Here is an 18,685-nt window from a genome sequence, read left to right as displayed (position 1 = left end):
TGCAACATTTAGTTTACGGTGATCTTGTTCAACGTTAGTTACAATGCAATTGTGAGTTGAGTCTATTGAAGCTATCTCCCAAGAGTCATTCTTCTTTTTGTAAGACGCAGCCAAGCGAAACTTACAAAGGATGTTATGACATTCGATGACATACCTTCTCAAATCAATGCGTTTCACTGTAAAATCAGCAGAGTTGTTCATGTGGAATTTTTTGATAGTTCGCATACATTCTTCTTTGGTACAAAACTGTTGGTGTAAGCCTTAGAGGCCAATACTTTTGGTACTTATATCGAATTATTTATTAATAATAAAAGGTTTTTTCTTTATTATGTTTGTTTAAAAAAGTCCCTAGAATAGCTAGTCCATTTAATGTATCAAGTGTGACTTAATCATGAGATCCCATTAAACATAAGGACATTATTCTTAAAAGTATCCGTAGTCGAGCTTTATTATGAAGTGGGATAACATTAAAGCATTAAGACTATTATGTATATAGACTGATGATCACATCTCATGGATCATGGATAAGGAGTTATCAAGTCTTAAACATAGGTATGAATATTAAGAGTAATATTTATACTGCATTGACCCGCTATGAGAATACTATATAGAATGTTATGAAAAGTGTCATAAGTTATTCTCATGGTGATAATGGTGTATACCACCCTTCGACCTGAAACCACTATGGACCCTAGATGTATAGTCGAGTGCCTTATTGTTGATCAAACGTTGTCTGTAACTGGATGACCATAAAGATAGTTGATGGGTACTCCACGAAGCATGCTGAGGGACATGAGTGGCCTAGATGGAATTTGTCCATCCTACGTAATAGGATAAATGTCTATGACCCAATATTGAACTGGACAAGGATGACACGGTCTATGCATTATGTTCAATATAGACATAAGGGCAAAAGGGTAATTGTACGCATAAGTATTATCACAAAAGGATTTGTCACATGACATTTTCGTGTCTTGGGTAGCAGTGATGTGTTGCTAGATACCGCTCACTGTTTATTATGTTAAATACGTGATTTAATATAATTGCTAATATCGCGAAAACCTACAAGGTCACACACAAAAGGGCGGAATGATGAGAGATAGAGTAAATGAGGAACACCATAAGGTAGGGTACACTTAAGTGAATTGTAGAACATCGTAAGGTACGGTGTACTTAAGTAGAATACGAAATATGGTAAGGTACCACGTGCTTAAGTGATTTTGGCATATCATAAGATATGTGCCACATACACTTAAGTGGGTTTTTTAGCTTGCATCCCACACAAGTGGTTCTATAAATAGAACTCCTTGTGCAGAAGCATTTGTTCAGTTGTAATTTCGTTTCTCTCTCTCACTCAAAGCCTTCATTCGTAGCAACTAGCACTGAGATTGAAAGAATCCGTTCGTGTGGACTGAGTAGAGGCGTTATCATCATTCAACGTTTGTGATCGCTCCATAGATCTGCATCAAAGGTTTCAATCGCCATAAGAGGTAACGATTCTATCACTGATCATGCCCATTCGTAAGGATCACTAAAGGAGAAAATTTTAAATTCCACTGCGTTTTGGATCGCTCTTCTCCTTCAGAAACATGTCTCCCACCTTTAATTCGCCTTCTGATCATGGATACGGGTTATAGAAAACACTGTTGGATGTTTCATCGTCATGCAGATGCATGTTTGTCATATGTTGAGGCGGATTGTAGACATGACTAGGAGGTATTGACGGTGGTTGATCATCATCTTCAATGCCGTTGTTCAGCATGTGATCGACCTGTATCTCAGTCTCTTCTTCTTCTTCATCAACGATGTTCACTTCTGCTTCTGCTTCTGGGTTAATGTCATTTGAGTATTGTGGATCAAATTCACCAGTTTCATCCTGACTGGTTATTTGAGACTGCTGAGATGGTATACATGGTTGAAAAGTAATATACAACTCAATACAATTGTAGCCTGAATCTTCATGACTAACAAACATGTATTCAACATCTTCATCATCACATACCTTAAGCGGGAAAAACTTGCATTGACTGTTCTAAAAAAATATTGGATTTTGATACGTGATCTTTGACACAATACCCGATCCTATACAGGATTGTATTATTTTTTTCAAATGTAAGAAGGTTGCATTTTTCTTGATCGTAATTCGAATGGTATCGGTGTTTCGAAAACAAAAACCATATAACTCAAACTTGTATGTTTCACAATTGCAGTGAACGTCGACACTATATTTCGGTGAAGATGACATTGTGCAGATGAAAACTATTTTCTTGCTGCAGATGAATGTGGGTGGAGTCTTGGATGTTGATAGTAATACACTTAAATAGGTGAGTGATTTGTCTCACATGCAAGCTAGTTCGAAGTGATGTGTCGCATATGCAAGCTAGTCCGAAATGATGTATCAACCATGCAAGCTAGTCAGAAGTGACATGTCCAACATGCAAGAGAGAGGACAACCACATGTCACACATGCAAACACACACTCCAAATGAATTGGCGCATCCTTACATTCCTTGCACATGGGCGTCAATCCATTTGGCGACACCATGTCTTGCATGCATGCAGACCTTGAAACCAAGCAATCAGACCTAGGTGTGTCATGCATGTCCCTAAGGAGGTGCCAATTTGAACGGAGACACCATCTACAAAATGCACATGGGCGCCAATTCATTTGGCTACCACATGCAAACACAATTTTCCATGCTCCAATTCATTTGCCTATAAATTCATCCACACCATCAACACTTCTTCCACACCATCACTCACTACTTCTTCTACAATTTCATCTGCAACAACTTCTTGTAGTTTCATCTGCACCAACCGCTTTCATCCCCGACAAAATGTATATCCTCACAATGGACGAATCGCACAGAGGAACGGTTGCAAACATAGCAACTTATGTAAGTGTTTCATTGTTTTTTTATTTGTTTTAATAGAGTAACTTTTAATAACATATCAACTTAGTAAGTTTTTTCTCCTTTCTTTTATAGGATGTTTCAAGGTTCCGTACTCGGGTCCACGAATATGTTCACATGGACCCGATGATTCAACCTTATGTTGAACTCGCCGGTTTTGGATATATAAGCAAAATTATGTCTTGGTCGGTGGATAATAAATTCATTCTTGCTTTATGTGAAAGATGGCGTCTCGAGACACACACATTATGGTTCCCAACCGGTGAGTGTACCGTGACGTTAGAAGACGTCTATATGCTTTTGGGACTGCCCATTGAAGGTAAGGCTGTAAATGGTAAAACCAACTATGTAAATTCAATTTGCATGGACCTCTTGGAGACTGGTTTGTTAGATGATAACTCAAGTGGTCATGGTATACTCCTTTCACGCCTTAAGTCATACTATAACAGTTTATACTTAGATGAGCATTCTACCGAAGATGCTCGAATAATAAAAACTAGGTGTTACATTATACTTTTAATTGGTTCTTTTTTATTTCCCGAAGGTAGTGGTTCTAGTATGCATATTATGTATTTACCTTTACTTAGACATGTAGATAGAATAGGAAGTTACAGTTGGGGATCTGTAAGAACAAAAATTGTTCTACAACAGATTCCTTGATTTTGATGATAACAAAGGATGAAACCAAAAATGGCACCCTAACGAAAAGTTTCTAAGTGTGCAGGATTCTAAAGAAAGAAGGAAGAAATCTGATGATGTCATCAGATACAGAACCAGATCAAAAGCATATTATCATATGATCAGAAGCATCTGAAGTGGAACACGTTCAAGAAAGTCTAACTCTGAGCAAAACAGCAAAGTATCAGAAGCATCTGAACAAGAAGTAAGCTCTAGATGTTCTGACTCTGAACAACGCTATCTCTAACTTCCAGAAGTTATCAGCGCTATCTGAAGAAACTATCTGAACTCACAAGAGATTAACATCAGAAGCAAGATTCCAAGATTCTCCAGAAACACAAATACTCTGAGCATGGATTGCTAATCATGAAAGAGTAACGTTAAAGTCAAGTAAAGATTTGCAAATGGTTTTCCTAATTAAGAAAGAGACGTTAATCTCCAATTTCAATAAAGAAGATACTACTTGTGGTAAGTAGTCATTTCAAGGAGAGAAAGTTATCCTGCAGAAGCTATTTAAGTGATGGCATAAATTCATTTTAATATCCACCAGTTTCAACTACTACTTCAACTGATATATAAAATGGGCTGCAATCAACTTTGAAACATAAGTAACACATACAAGCAGAAATTATACTGAAACATCAACGCACAAGAAAACATTCTTGCTCTCTAAAGATCTTCACGAAGCTTTTGCTTATAACGTGAAAAACTCTTGTTCTTAATACTGTAATATTTGCTTTCTTAGAAGCACTCTAGATTACATAAATCTTTTATCTATTGTTTGTTGATTTCCTCAAGTGACTCTGTGTAGTCTATATACTTGAGAGGACTAAGAGATTTTTCTCTTAGACGTTGTTTGTAGTCTTTCAAGATTAGTGGATTAAGTCCTTGTTGAAGGCGAAATCACCTCGGCCGGGTGGACTGGAGTAGCTTTGTGTTATAAGCGAACCAGTATAAAATCCTTGTGTGATTTTCATTTTAAAAAGCGCTTATTTTTCCAAACAATTCAAACCCCCCCTTTCTTGTTTTTCTCACCTTCAATTGGTATCAGAGCTTAGGCTCTGTTATTGATTTTCTAATCAAACACTTAACAGTGTAGAGAGATCCAGTACGAGAAAAACTATGGCCCACTCAAATGAAAAAGATAGTTACAATGCTAAGCCTCCTGTTTTTGATGGAGAAAAGTTTGACTACTGGAAAGATAGAATTGAAAGTTTCTTTCTGGGTTATGATGCTGAACTCTGGGACATTGTCACGGATGGATACAAACCTCCTGTCACAGAGGATGGAGCTGAAGTTCCCAGAAGTAAGATGTCAGATGATCAGAAACGAGTTTTCAAGAATCATCACAAGGCCAAAACCATACTCCTAAATGCTATATCTTACAACGAGTATGAAAAGATCACCAACAGAGAAACAGCCAAAGACATACTTGACTCTCTGAGGATGACTCATGAAGGAAACTCTCAAGTCAAAGAGACAAAGGCTCTGGCGCTTATCCAGAAATATGAAGCCTTCAAAATGGAGGATGATGAAGCCATAGAGGCAATGTTCTCTAGATTCCAAACTCTGATTGCAGGTCTCAAGGTTCTAGACAAAGGATACACAACTGCAGACCATGTCAAAAAGATAGTCAGAAGTCTGCCAAAGAAATGGAGACCTATGGTTACTGCTCTGAAGCTGTCAAAGGATCTGAACAATATTAGCCTTGAAGAACTTGTCAGTTCTCTCAGAAGCCATGAGATAGAACTAGAGGAAGATGAGCCTCAGAAAAGGAACAAGTCTGTAGCATTAAAGTCCAGACCTGAAAGACGCAAACTTGACAGAACCAAAGCTCTCCAGGCAGAAACTGAAGATGCTGACAACTCTGAACCAGAAGACTCTGATGATGAAGAAGAATTGTCCCTACTAACCAGAAGAGTTAAGCAACTCTGGAAAAAGAGGAACAACAACTTCAGAAGATCAAGACCCAGAGGGGATCGATCAGAATCAACTTCAAAAGGTAAATCTAACAAAGATATTACCTGTTATGAATGTAAAGAAACAGGTCATTACAGGAATGAATGCCCCAAGCTAAAGAAAGACAACCCTAGAAAAGAAAGCTTCAAGAAAAATACCTTCAGGACAAAGAAAGGACTGATGGCTACCTGGGATGATAGTGAATCTGGATCATCAGAATCTGACTCTGATGAACAGGCCAATGTGGCACTTATGGCTACCACATCCAGGAGTATTATGGGATAGATAGGAGTATTATGGCCTCCATGATTTATGGAGTTAGTCAGAACAATAAAAAGGGAATTGGGTATGATCCTAAGGAAGATAAAACTTCTACCAGTAACCAACTTAAGTCTCCCTTTTCATATCATTACACACACACACAAGAACAAAAATTTAAAAATGCTAGAAAACCCAAAGTTATAAGAAACTCTGGGAAAACTAATCTGAAAGGACCCAAGAGATTCTGGGTACCAAAAGATAAGATTGTGTATGTTGCAGATATCCTATGCAGCAAAGTTCAGACACCAGTCATGGTACCTGGACTCTGGATGCTCGCGACACATGACGGGAAGAAAGTCTATGTTCCAAAGCCTGGAACTTAAAGATGCTGGATTCGTAGGTTTCGGAGGAGATCAGAAAGGAAGGATCAGAGGCTCCGGAACTATTGGTAATGGTACTCTTCCTTCTATATCTGATGTCCTTTATGTAGAAGGATTAATGCATAACTTGTTATCCATAAGTCAATTAAGTGATAACGGTTATGATGTAATCTTCAATCAAAAAACATGTAAAGCCATTAATCAGAACGATGGCTCTGTCCTTTTCACAGGCAAGAGGAAAAACAACATTTACAAAATAAATCTTTCTGATTTAAAAGATCAAAATGTTAAATGTCTAATGTCAGTTCACGAAGAGCAATGGATATGGCATAGACGCTTGGGCCACATTAGCATGAGGAAACTTTCTCAGCTAACTAAACTCGAGTTAGTCAGAGGCCTACCTAAACTGAAGTTTTCTTCAGATGCTCTGTGTGAAGCTTGTCAGAAAGGAAAATTTTCAAAAACATCTTTTAAAAAGAAAAATGTTGTTTCTACCTCTAAGCCTCTGGAACTTCTTCACATTGACTTATTTGGTCCTGTGAAAACAGCATCAGTTAATGGAAAGAAGTATGAACTAGTCATTGTTGATGATTACAGTCGCTGGACATGGGTAAAATTCCTAAAGCACAAGAGTGAGTCTCACTCTGTATTCACTAGTTTCTGTTCCAAAGTGCAAAAAGAATTTGACTCTAAAATTATTAGAGTCAGAAGTGATCATGGTGGAGAATTTGAAAACAAAGATTTTGAAGAATTATTTGATTCTAATGGAATATCCCATGATTTCTCCTGCCCTAGAACTCCACAACAAAATGGAGTTGTAGAGAGGAAGAATAGGACACTCCAAGAGATGGCCAGAACCATGATCAATGAAACTAATGTAGCAAAGCACTTTTGGGCAGAAGCAGTAAATACAGCGTGTTACATTCAGAATAAAATCTCTATAAGACCTATTCTAGAAAAGACTCCCTATGAACTGTGTAAAGGAAGAAAACCAAACATTTCATATTTTCATCCTTTTGGATGTTCTTGCTTTATATTAAATACTAAAGAACATCTGAACAAGTTTGATTCCAAAGCACAGAAAGGTATTATGTTAGGATACTCAGAACGCTCTAAAGGCTACAGAGTATACAACACAGAAACCAAAATTGTGGAAGAATCAATTCATGTCAGATTTGATGATAAGCTTGACCCTGAAAAGTCAAAGCTAGTTGAAAAGTTTGCAGATTTGGAAATCACTCTTGTAGAATCTGATAAAAATCCAGAAGCAACTGTCACTCAGAACTCTGAAGAAATTAAATCTTCAGAAATCCCAAAGAAAGTTAAAAGTCGTATCAATGTATCTGAAGATTTGATTCTGGGAAACAAGGACGAACCTGTCAGAACCAGATCTACCTTCAGGACTTCTGAAGATACTCCTCTGGGACTAGTGTCTCTGATTGAGCCTACGTCTTGTGATGAAGCACTTCAGGATAACGACTGGGTGGCAGCTATGCAAGAAGAATTAGATCAATTCTCAAAGAATGATGTCTGGGATCTCGTTCCTAAACCCAGAGGCACTCACGTCATTGGAACCATATGGGTATTCAGAAACAAGCTGAATGAGAAAGGAGAAGTCGTCAGAAACAAAGCTCGACTGATAGCTCAAGGTTATAGTCAACAAGAAGGTATTGATTATAATGAAACCTTTGCTCCAGTCGCGAGGTTAGAATCTATTCGTCTTCTTGTATCTTTTGCTATTAATCACTCTATCAAATTATATCAAATGGATGTCAAGAGTGCATTCCTTAATGGTTATATTTCAGAAGAAGTGTATGTCAATCAACCTCCAGGTTTTGAAAATTCAAACTTTCCAGAACATGTTTTTAAACTTAAAAAATCTTTATATGGACTTAAACAAGCTCCCAGAGCTTGGTATGAATGTTTAAGCAATTTTCTTCTGGAACAAAATTTTATCAGAGGGAAAGTTGATTCTACACTCTTCTGTAAAAACCTTAATAATAATCTCATGATATGCCAGATTTACGTTGATGACATTATTTTTGGTTCTGCTAATGTCTCTGTTTGCCAAGAATTTTCTAAGTTAATGCAGGCAGAATTTGAAATGAGTTTAATGCAAGAACTAAAGTTCTTTCTGGGAATTCAAATTAATCAAACTCCAGAAGTCACGTACGTTCATCAAAGCAAGTACATTAAAGACGTTCTGAAGAAGTTTGACATGACTGAATGCAACTCTGCAAAAACTCCCATGCACCCAACTTGCATTCTTGAAAAGGAAGAGGTAAGCAACAAGGTTTGTCAGAAGCTCTATCGAGGTATGATAGGCTCTCTTCTCTATCTGACTGCTACTCGTCCTGATATTCTCTTTAGCGTCAGGACAATGGAACAAGTGTTATTTGACATCTCAAAGCTTAAGAATGGAGAAAATCAAGTCAGGACAAAAACTGCCAAAAATAGAAAGTGACTTGTAACAGAAGTTTCCAAAAATGGAAAGTTGTTGACCTCAAGACCACGTGTCCAAGGAAGCTTCAAATGAAAATTTGTTCAACATGAAAGTTGTAGATCTTGTTCTCACCTTTCCAAAATGTCCAAGAACTTGAAATTCCCATGTATGGTTGTCAAGTTATGGTTCAGTGAATTTCAAAAATGACCCATAATCAGGAGGCCATAATTTCCACATGGTTTGTCCAAATTGGAAGTTCTTTATATGCACAAACTCCATTTGACATGTACTTTCATGGTGCATAATTGGATTTTCTCAAAAGTGGCCAATGCAAAAAGTCAAATTTCAACTGGACAGTTAAAATGGACCAAGGGCAAAATTGTCCAACTTGTGAAATAATTGGAATTTTTGGATGGGGATTTTTGCAACACTTCATGAATGGTATTTGAAAGTTGTTGGAATCATCATAACAGGCCTAGGCCTTATGGTTTGGAAATTGGCTTGTGAAATGAAATTGCAAAATTGGACAAAATGCCATCACATGTGATTTTCCAAAATACACATCCAATGAGAGTGAAACAAGTTGCAACAGCTCACACATGTCATTTTGAGAGTGTGTGAGCTGTCCATGAGGTGGCAATGAGCTGGCATGGGAAGTTCCAATTTTGCCCTTACTTGAAATTAACCAATTTCACTAATCATTCCATTTGGTTAATTAAACATGGTTAAGCTTGGATTAAGGTATCATATATATTCTTAATCATCATCTAATCATAACAGAAAATTCACAATCCCAAAATCAGATCTGAAAACTCTTCATTCTCTCAAATTCCTTCAAGAACACAAAACCTAAAAATTCATCAAACTTCTTCAAATCTTGATCAATCTTCGAATTTCTTTTTGCATCAATCTCCTTTCATCATCATCATCAACTGTTTGTGGAGTTTGGATTGAAAAAGGCTTTGAATCGTGACTGCACCTACAAGCTACATCAATGGCAAATCAAGATTGCAAGCACTAGAAGCAACCTGGAACTGAAGCAATCATTCTCTTCACCCTCCTCATCATCCTTCTACATCTGTTTGTGGAAATTAAAGCTCAAGAACGCTCGTAACATCACTGCCATTCCAGGTTTTGCATTTTTTCGAATCTCATGATATGCTTAATGGTTATATGCGTTTGAAAGCTCGTGCCATGTGGAGTTCAGTGATATGTTTAGTTTTGATTATAGTGAACTATAGCTTAAGAAATCTGGATTTGAAGTTTTGAACCAAAACCCTAGGGCGATCGATTTGAGAGATTCGGGAACTTGTAGGCAAAATTAGTTTGATATTTGAGATCCTCATGCTCAGACGGTTCTAACGAGTATTCGTTTGTCCATTTTGGTGATGGTTTGATGATTGCGTGTTCTTGGCATGGCTGGGTGAAGAAGATGAAATTTCTGGATATTTCAGGCGTTTGATCCAAAATTTCATTTGAAAATTTGAACTAGCTGTTTACCGCTCCCGCGTTCCAGTATTTACAGAACTGCCATTAATGAAATCAAATAATTCACATAATTATTAAAAAATCATAAAACACTTTAGAAAATTCATAAAAAAATCAATAAAAATCAGAAAAATGTAGGAATTTTTGTGTTGACTTCCTTGTTGACTGTAGAATTTTTTTGACCTATTGGTTGAAGTTGTGCATGGTAGAAATTGTGTTTGACCTAGGTTTGTTTCACATGTGCTACATTTTGATACATTCTACCATTTTGATTGTGAAATGCTCATAGTATAAAATAAATGCTTGAAAATTTTTGTGGTGATTGTGGACTGGTTGATGGAGATTTACATGTAAATTCCATGAATTTTTGATACCTGATCATTGAGTTATGAATTTTGGAACTTAGGTGTGACAATTTGTGTCACACCTCATTATGTCAACTTGCTGGATTTGTTTGAATGACCTAGGCTTGTTAGAATGATGTGAAATTTTGCATGGATATTCATTAACATGTTGAGATGCTATGTGTATTTTTCTGGATTTTTCCATTGTATTTTCAAATTGATTGCTATTTTTCATCTCTGTTGGTCAAATGTGCAAGCTTGTGTGACATAGGTTGGTAGATCTTATGTGAAATGCTCATATGGTATTGAATGAACATGAAATTTGGCTTGCTGGTTATAGACACATGATAGAACATCCCTGTTTTGGTCCCATCCATTTCTTTATTGTTTTCATGGATTTATGAATTTTTGAAATGAATGCATATGTTGATGTTGTGATTTGGAGCATGTAATTGTGTCTGTTTTTGTTGATTTTCATTGACATGGTTCCCTTTGTCCAATTAAGCTAAAATTTAACATGCTGGACCTTGATTATGTCCTGTTTAGGTATAATTTATTTGAGATTTTTTGGATTTGTTTTGATATGGATTTGAATGCAATAGTTCTGTTTGGATGTTTGGTGTTCCATTTGAACTAGTTTGACTCGTTTTATGCATAAAATGAACATGATGAATGATATGGACATGGGACTAGTTGTGTTGGCTCTTGTTTGACATTAATTTGAGTTTGGTTAGAGATCCCTTGCTGTTTAGACATTTTTGTCACCTTTGGACCCTAGGCTTGGCCTAGTGGTCTAGTTTCTAACATTTGATTGATTTTTCAGGATGAAAAGGTGCAATGTGTATGGAGAATGATCCAAGTCAATTCAATTGATGTTGTTTGATGTTTGTACACTAACATAACTTTGTTTTGTAGGTTGTGAAGTTTGGGCTTGAGCTCATAGCTTGCCTTTGTTGTGAATTAGTTTGTATAGTCTGACTGATTAATACTTGCTGTTTATTTTTGTCTGTCTGAGTACTAACTGTGTTTGACTGTTTCCAGGTACTTTTAGTTGCTCAGTTCCTTGTGAACTTTTGCTTTGCTTTGCTTAAGCAACTTGCATTGAGGTATAACTTCCTAACTTCATGTAGTCTGGAGACCCGGTCTGTTATTTGACCGGGCAAACTGTCTGAAGTCCTCCTTAAGAGGCAATGTTTGTGATTGTTTAATATTGTGCCTAAGCAGGTAAAGTCCTTAATCAAGGCAATTGGTGGAAGGTAGGGATATGCAATCTATCCCCCACTATTCAGTTGAGTCTTCTCCTTGCTCCCATTACATGGTTGTAGCATTGAGATCACAAGCCCAAGATCTTGTGCAGTGCACATTGTGTCAGAGTCTCTGAGTATACAAGGGTTCCCCCATTCTGGACCCATGCTCATTTGTCAGAAGCTCTCCCTGGTTAGGGATAAGAGCTGTGAGGTCTGATCCTCACTTCATCCTTTCATCTGCTTCACCTTAGCCTCGTAATTGCAAGGTTAAGAGCAAACACAGCCCGTACAGACGACTTGCTGAGGCAGTCAAACCTATTGTGTGAGCCACTTGTTTGGTTATAGTGCGTGCTATGTGGATATCTGTTTGAGATGCTTGTTCTCATTTGATGTATGCTTGAATTATTTTTGTATGCTTGTATGCTTGCTTCTTTCCTGGATAGGAGTAGTTTGCTTATGCAAGTAGGATAGAAAACTGAACTTAGGGTAGAGATGCATGACAACACTAGGCTCGAGTCCAGCTCCCTGGTAGTGCGTCTTCCCCCGGTTTCTGGCTGAAATCTTTTTCCCTTTCAGGGGAACTACATCGCCCTGATCCTCGTTCCAGACGAGGTATGTAGGCAGGTGGTCGTGCGAGACCACTCCGGGCAACCTTTTTCTTTTTTGCGTGTGTTTACTTGTTATCTGATTGTGTTTGGTTCGGATGCCGACGTAAGTCCAGTAATTGGCTGTCGGGCTCCACGTTTGCCGTTTTGTGCGTGTTTTGGTTCGGATGCTGACGTAATTCCATCTAGTGGTTGTCGGGCTCCATGTTTGCCACCCTTGTTTGTTTGTATGTTTTGTGTTGTTTGGCGTGCGTAAGCCGAACTACAGTGGCTCTGATTCTCGTTCCAGACGAGATATGTAGGCATAGGATGCGATGTCCTATCGAGCTCCCTTCTCTTAACCCCACCTGCGTTCCCTGTGTGTGTGTGTGATGTTTAGCAACCTTTTCTTTTCTTAGAACGTGGATCCCGTCGAGTACGACGGACGTGAGGGGTGCTAATACCTTCCCCTTGCGTAACCGACTCCCTTACCCTTTCTCTCTGGTCGCGAGACCATTTCCTTTCCAGGTTTCTCTGAGCGTTTCCTTTCCCTATCTTGGGATAAATAACGCGCAGTGGCGGCTCTGTGTTGTGTTTTTATTTGAGCTTCGCCGGTTGATTTTTTTCGCAGGATGCGACAGCTGGCGACTCCACTGGGGATGCTCAGATGTAGACCTGTGCTGGTCCATCTTCCCTAAGCGAGTCTTTCCTAGCGTTCTAGGATTAGTTTAGGTTGCTTGTGATGCTTGATTTATTGCATTTATTATTCTAACCTGTATATATTTGCATAAATATTTGCATGCATCATACTATCATTGTTGCCGTCCTCTGTGCAGGTGGTTTCTCTGTTTGGGGTGGGTGTTCTGAGTGGGGCCCAATACCCAGGCCTGAGTACACACCTAGGATTAGCGTGGTCTTATGTCTCTTCACATGTTGTACGACATGATGCGGAGACATGTCACCACAGCCGGACGAGGTTCATTTGAGAGAGTCTGGCCGGGTGGAGTTATTCCGCTTAGGTTGGATTATCTCTTTTGGGCTATTGACTCTGGTGACCGATCATTTCCCGGATCTTTGGTTTAGGCGATCTTAAGGGAGCTACAATGGCACACCCGAAAGGGCAAACCCATTGAGTATCTCCGCCCGATTGTCGAGACTATTATCCGCCTTAGGATGACCTGTTTAGAATTTACCTGTGAGGGGAGGGTTGATTCTTTCAGAGGCATGTTCAGATGGTGACCTTGATGGTGACTTTTGGTTCCGTGGATCAGAGTCATATTTATAAGTCGGATTTATGGCCGTTTATTTCCGAGACGCCGGAGTGCTGTCCGAGTTATTTATCAGTGGGGATCCGTTTATTTCAGGATTCCCCGGGCCGAGTTATTTATCAGTGGGGATCTGTTTATTTCAGGATTCCCCGGGCCGATTCAGGTGATGATGGGTATCTGCTCAGAGATTGGTGATGATGATGATGATGATGTATCTGTCTTCCGTTTATTTTGGAACCCGTGGGTCAGATTGGTGGTTACATATTCCCTCAGATGGTTATGATCAGTTTAGAAATCAAGGCTGTGACTCAGAGCAACAAATGATCAGATGACTTGGAGGATGGCCCAGTGCATGCATACATCTGCATCATTCTCATTTTGCATTCATCTGCACCAAACCTACGTCTAGCCATATGGGGAGTATTATGGATTGAGAATCTGGTTGAGAGACATCTTGAATTTCAGAATGTGGATGTCAAAATATTAGCTGTCTCGATGAAACCAGAATCAAATGACAGAATCTTCCTCATATGGACAGACGTTGCATTCATGCATACTAACCCATTTGCTATTTTGTAGGTGTCGACCGGTGCGCATAGCTCGTTTGCTCAGATATCCTGCTAGGGGCAACAAATCCAAACTGATGGATCCTCCCAACACCGACATCCTCGAACTGAAAGAGATGGTGAGGGATTTGTTCAGGGTTGTGCAAGGGCTTGCCTTGGGGCAGAAAGCCATGGCCGAGAGATTAGAAAGGATTGAGGGCTGGATGATCAAGGAGAAAGTTCAGGGAAAGGCTCCGTCATCCGAAGTAACAAATCCCTCTGGCTCTGTAGTGAAGAAATCCCTTGACAGTGGTCAGCCCAAGAAGAAGGTTGAATCAGGTGGTGCGCAGACTAAAAGAGAATGCGGTAAGGATCGCTATCACCCTTATGCTGCCACTGCAACCATTCCTGTTGGTGGTTCGTCTGCACCACCAAGACATCCGTCACCTCGCCCGGGAGCGCAGAGAGCTGGGGATCAGGTAAGAGGAAAGGGGGTTGATCGTCAATTTGATAGGCCACCCATACCGTATGCTCTTCTGTTGAGGAAGTTGAAAGATCTCGGAATGGTACAAATGAGGACCTTAGCTCCATTAGAACCTGATCAGAGGCCAACTAATTATGATGAAAATGCCAAGTGCGGATTCCATTCGGGGGCGTCTGGGCATAACCTTGAGGGTTGTAGAGCTTTTAAGCATACTGTCCAAGACCTGGTGGATTCCAAGGCCATTAATTTTGCACAATTTCCCAATGTTAATGCTAATCACATGCCCGCGCATGGTGAGGTGGAGATGAATGCAATTTCTGGGGATAGGAAGACGATTGGGTTGGTGAATGAGGATCGGTTAAAAGTGCCGAGGCCTGTGGCCCCAAAACCTCGGAGGAAAGAGGGATCTTTCCCTAGTGTTGATACTTGTTGTATGGCTGTCGCCACGGAGGGTTGTGTATTGATGGGGGATATGACCCAGAAGATGAAGGAAATTGACGGTGGAAAATTTGAAACACTCAGTCTGATAGCTGAAACCGTCAAGGTGGAAAATGACATTGGTGTTGGAAAAGAGAAGAAACCGTCCGTGTCTTCTTATAAACAGGCACTGGAGATGTTGAGAAATGGAGGGATCCCAGGCTGGGGACAAATCATAGGCATTGTGGTAAAGGCGGATATGTTTGGGATTGGTTATCATCTAGGTCAAGACTCGTCTGAGCAGAATAGAGGACGTCGTCCGTCGTTCACCTTTGTCAGTGCCGGAATGCTAGATCCAGGTCACGCCTATGCAGGGGATAAAGAGATCAACAGTGACTGGGAGATTGATCAATGGATAAAATCGTGCGTACCAGGAAGCTGGAAGGCTTAAAAAGATCAGCACTGACACTCGTCCGGAAGAGTAATATTTCTTGTTTTCAGTCTTATCTGCATGAAAGCCATACGTGTTGCCCGACACGTAATGGTCCATTGTAAGGGCCACCTCATGTTTAAATTTGCATTTTCTGCATCATTAATAAATGGATGTTTTTCAGTCAAAAAGCGGTGTTCCCTGTTTTTCATTTATTTTTGCAGTTTAAAAACAAATAAAAATGGCAATGTTTATTTTTCATTTTTTTCCTTTTTGATTTGTCTCGTTCCGAATTCAAAAATAATTCTCCGGATCTCGTTGATAACAATTTGGTTACACCTCTGTATGACTTCGACAAACCGATATCTCATGCCGAAGAAGAAGGCGAAGAAGATTGTGATCTGCTGGAATTAGCCAGGTTGTTGAAACAAGAGGAGAAGGTGATTCAGCCGCACGTGAAGCGGGTTGAGATTGTTATTCCAAATACCGCCGAGGTCAGAAAGGAAATGAAAATTGGAGCCGCTTCAGAGGCAAGTCGAGAGCAGAACGGTAGTCCTGTCGAAGGGACATGCGGATACTTTCGCTTGGTCATGTCAGGATATGCCAGGGTCAGATACCGGTGTCGTTGTGCACAAGATACCGTGGAGAGAAGATTGTCCTCCAGAGAAGCAGAACGCTGGTGCTACTTATCAGAGAGCTATGGTGACTTTGTTTCATGATATGATTCATCATGAAATCAAATGCTATGATGATGACATGATAGCAAAGTCCCAAACAGGAGAGGGGCATCTGGCAGACTGGGGCAGGTCGTTTGGCCAGTTGAGACAAGTCAAACTGAGGTTGAATTCAAGCGAGTGCACTATCAGAGTGCGATCCGGTAAGCTGTTGGGGTTCGTTGTAAGGGAGGAATCGAGGTTCATCCTGCCAAAAAAAAAAAAAAAAAAGAAATGCCTGAACCGAGAATGGAAATAGAGGTTCGTGGTCTCCTGGGTAGATTGAACTACCTATCATGGTTCACATCTCATCTAACAGCCACGTGGGAACCCATTCAAGAAAAAAGATCAAACGGTCAGGTGAAATAATGATTGCCAAGGGGCATTGAAAAAATGAAAGATTAAGTTGCAGGAGCCTCTGATTCTGATACCTCCTGGGAAGGAGCAATTGTTAATTTGGTACTTGATGGCCCTCGAGGGGTCTACGAGGTGTATTGGGTCAGCATGACGCGTCTTGTCGAAAAGAGCATGCAATTTACCTTAGCAAAAAGTTTACCGACTGTGAAACAATACATTCACTGTTCGAGAAAACTTGATGTACTTTGGCATAGGCTGCTCGCCGACTGAGACAGTTTATGCTGGTTCATACCACTTTGTGGATTTCCAAGATGGATCTGATCAAGTACATATCTGAAAAGCCAGCAATGACCGGACGGGTTGCGAAAGGGCCGATGATTTTGATTGAATACGATATTCGATATATCTCTCAGAAAGCAATCGAGGGGAGTGTATTGTCTGATTACCTCGCCCAGCAACCCGGTGAGGATTATCAACCGATGAAGTTTGAGTTCCCTGATGAGGACATCTCGAGGTGCTCCAATCGAAAGATTGAGAGTAACCGATCCCGGAGGAGGGGCCTGACCCCGAATCCGAACGGATTCTGATGTCTGATGGGGAGGTTAAGGTGGATAAGCTTTTGTTGCCCGGATAACGTTTGAATGCACCGACGGTGCGATTGTGCAGAAAATGGTGGTAACCTACAAAGACTGGCACGAGATGTTGCCGTTTGCATTGCATGGGTATCGAACGTCGGTGCGCACGCCTACTGGGGCAACGCCTTTCTCATTGGTATATGGAATGGAGGCTGTGTTACCTGTTGAGGTTCAGATTCCCTCTTTGAGAGTCCTGATGGACGTAAAATTGCAAGAGGCTGAATGGGTAAGGACCCGGTATGAAGAATTGAGCCTGATAGAGGAAAAGAGGCTAGCAGCCATCTGTCATGGGCAGTTATACCAGCAACGGATGAAGCGTGCTTTTGACAGAAAGGTGCGACCTCGGGTATATCACGTAGGTGATATGGTGCTGAAAAGGATCCTTCCTCCTCAAAACGATCGAAGGGGCAAATGGACACCGAATTATGAAGGTCCATTCGTGGTCAAGAAGGTTTTCTCTGGTGGAGCCTTGTTGTTAACGACCATGGATGGCGAGGATTTTCCATCCCCTGTGAATGCGGACGCAGTTAAAAAATACTTCGTATAATTGACCCGCTGGACGAAAAGAATAAAATAGTCCAGGCAAAAATGGGCATCCTGGCGAACCAAAAACAGAAGAAAGGTTCGGGCAAAAATTAGGGATAAAAATGAAAAAAATGTACACCCGGCAAGTCGAAAACCTGAAAAGGCGACTTGGGCAAAAAAGGGTATTCCGGTGGACTGAAAACCCGAAAGGGCGGTCCAGGCAAAAGAGGGATTGAAACGAACAACTGCGTCTAGCATGATCGTTTGCGCTTTGGTTAAAGCATCATGGATAATACCCGGTAGGGATTGATCAGAATCGTCTTGTTCAGAAGGCAGAAAGCATGGAGAGTCTGAGGACATATGGGGTGTAACCGAGTTGGAACTCGATGAGATCACGAGTTTCACATTGCCATTAGGATAGATTTTTCCTTTTGTGCAGTTACCTCTTTTCAGGAATTGCTTCCTTTTGTATTGCTCATTTGAGCCACACTTTTCCAATCAATAAAATGCATATTCAGTCAAATAATTTTGTTTTTGTTTTTCATTACCGCTTTGATTACAAAAACATCCAATTATTTTTGATAAAGAATTTTGCATTTTTAGACATACAGGTCCCTTCCAATGCATGTTTATAAGATTGAAAGCTTGAAATCTTATTCGGAAGGATGAGTGACCCAAGTGTTGAAATCTTGACACGCCTGGGGCACGGTTTTATCTGACGGTCTGTTTTGCAGGTGCTGTTAGGTATTTCCATTCACTTGCAGGTTGTGATGTGGAAGCTTTGTAATAGATCCCCAGGGAGTTCGCTCAGGAACGAATGTAGGAAAAGACGACGTTGAGACGTACGACGATCCTTGATAATAATCAAGAAGACTCTTCAAAGTCGGAAGATTTGAAAGTTTGTAGAAATTCCCCGCAGAGTCTGACCAGAAACGAATGAGGATGAAGGGACGAGGGGAGAGGTCGAGGCGTCCGACGACCCTTGAAATTAATCAAGAAGACTCTTCAAAGTCGG

General features: G+C 40.2%; 1 protein-coding gene across 1 annotated transcript; it reads left to right on the top strand.

Annotated features, from left to right (window-relative positions):
* Positions 1 to 10,370: 10,370 nt before the first annotated feature.
* On the top strand, positions 10,371 to 15,870 carry LOC127098014 (uncharacterized). The gene is made up of 2 exons (XM_051036515.1): positions 10,371 to 11,571; positions 14,144 to 15,870. Exon 2 carries the CDS (start codon positions 14,208 to 14,210, stop codon positions 15,459 to 15,461), a length of 1,254 nt encoding a protein of 417 aa, XP_050892472.1. The 5' UTR covers positions 10,371 to 11,571; positions 14,144 to 14,207; the 3' UTR covers positions 15,462 to 15,870.
* Positions 15,871 to 18,685: the final 2,815 nt, after the last annotated feature.

Source organism: Lathyrus oleraceus, chromosome 6, assembly GCF_024323335.1.
Source record: "Lathyrus oleraceus cultivar Zhongwan6 chromosome 6, CAAS_Psat_ZW6_1.0, whole genome shotgun sequence".
NCBI classification, from domain to species: domain Eukaryota; kingdom Viridiplantae; phylum Streptophyta; class Magnoliopsida; order Fabales; family Fabaceae; genus Lathyrus; species Lathyrus oleraceus.
The sequence above is the reverse complement of the archived record's forward strand: the minus strand, read 5'-3'. Positions and strand labels throughout refer to the sequence as shown.

What these genes read in the sequence shown, in the direction of transcription:
- LOC127098014 (XM_051036515.1), top strand. Translation starts at nt 14,208, where the DNA reads ATGGATCCTCCCAACACCGACATCCTCGAACTGAAAGAGATGGTGAGG.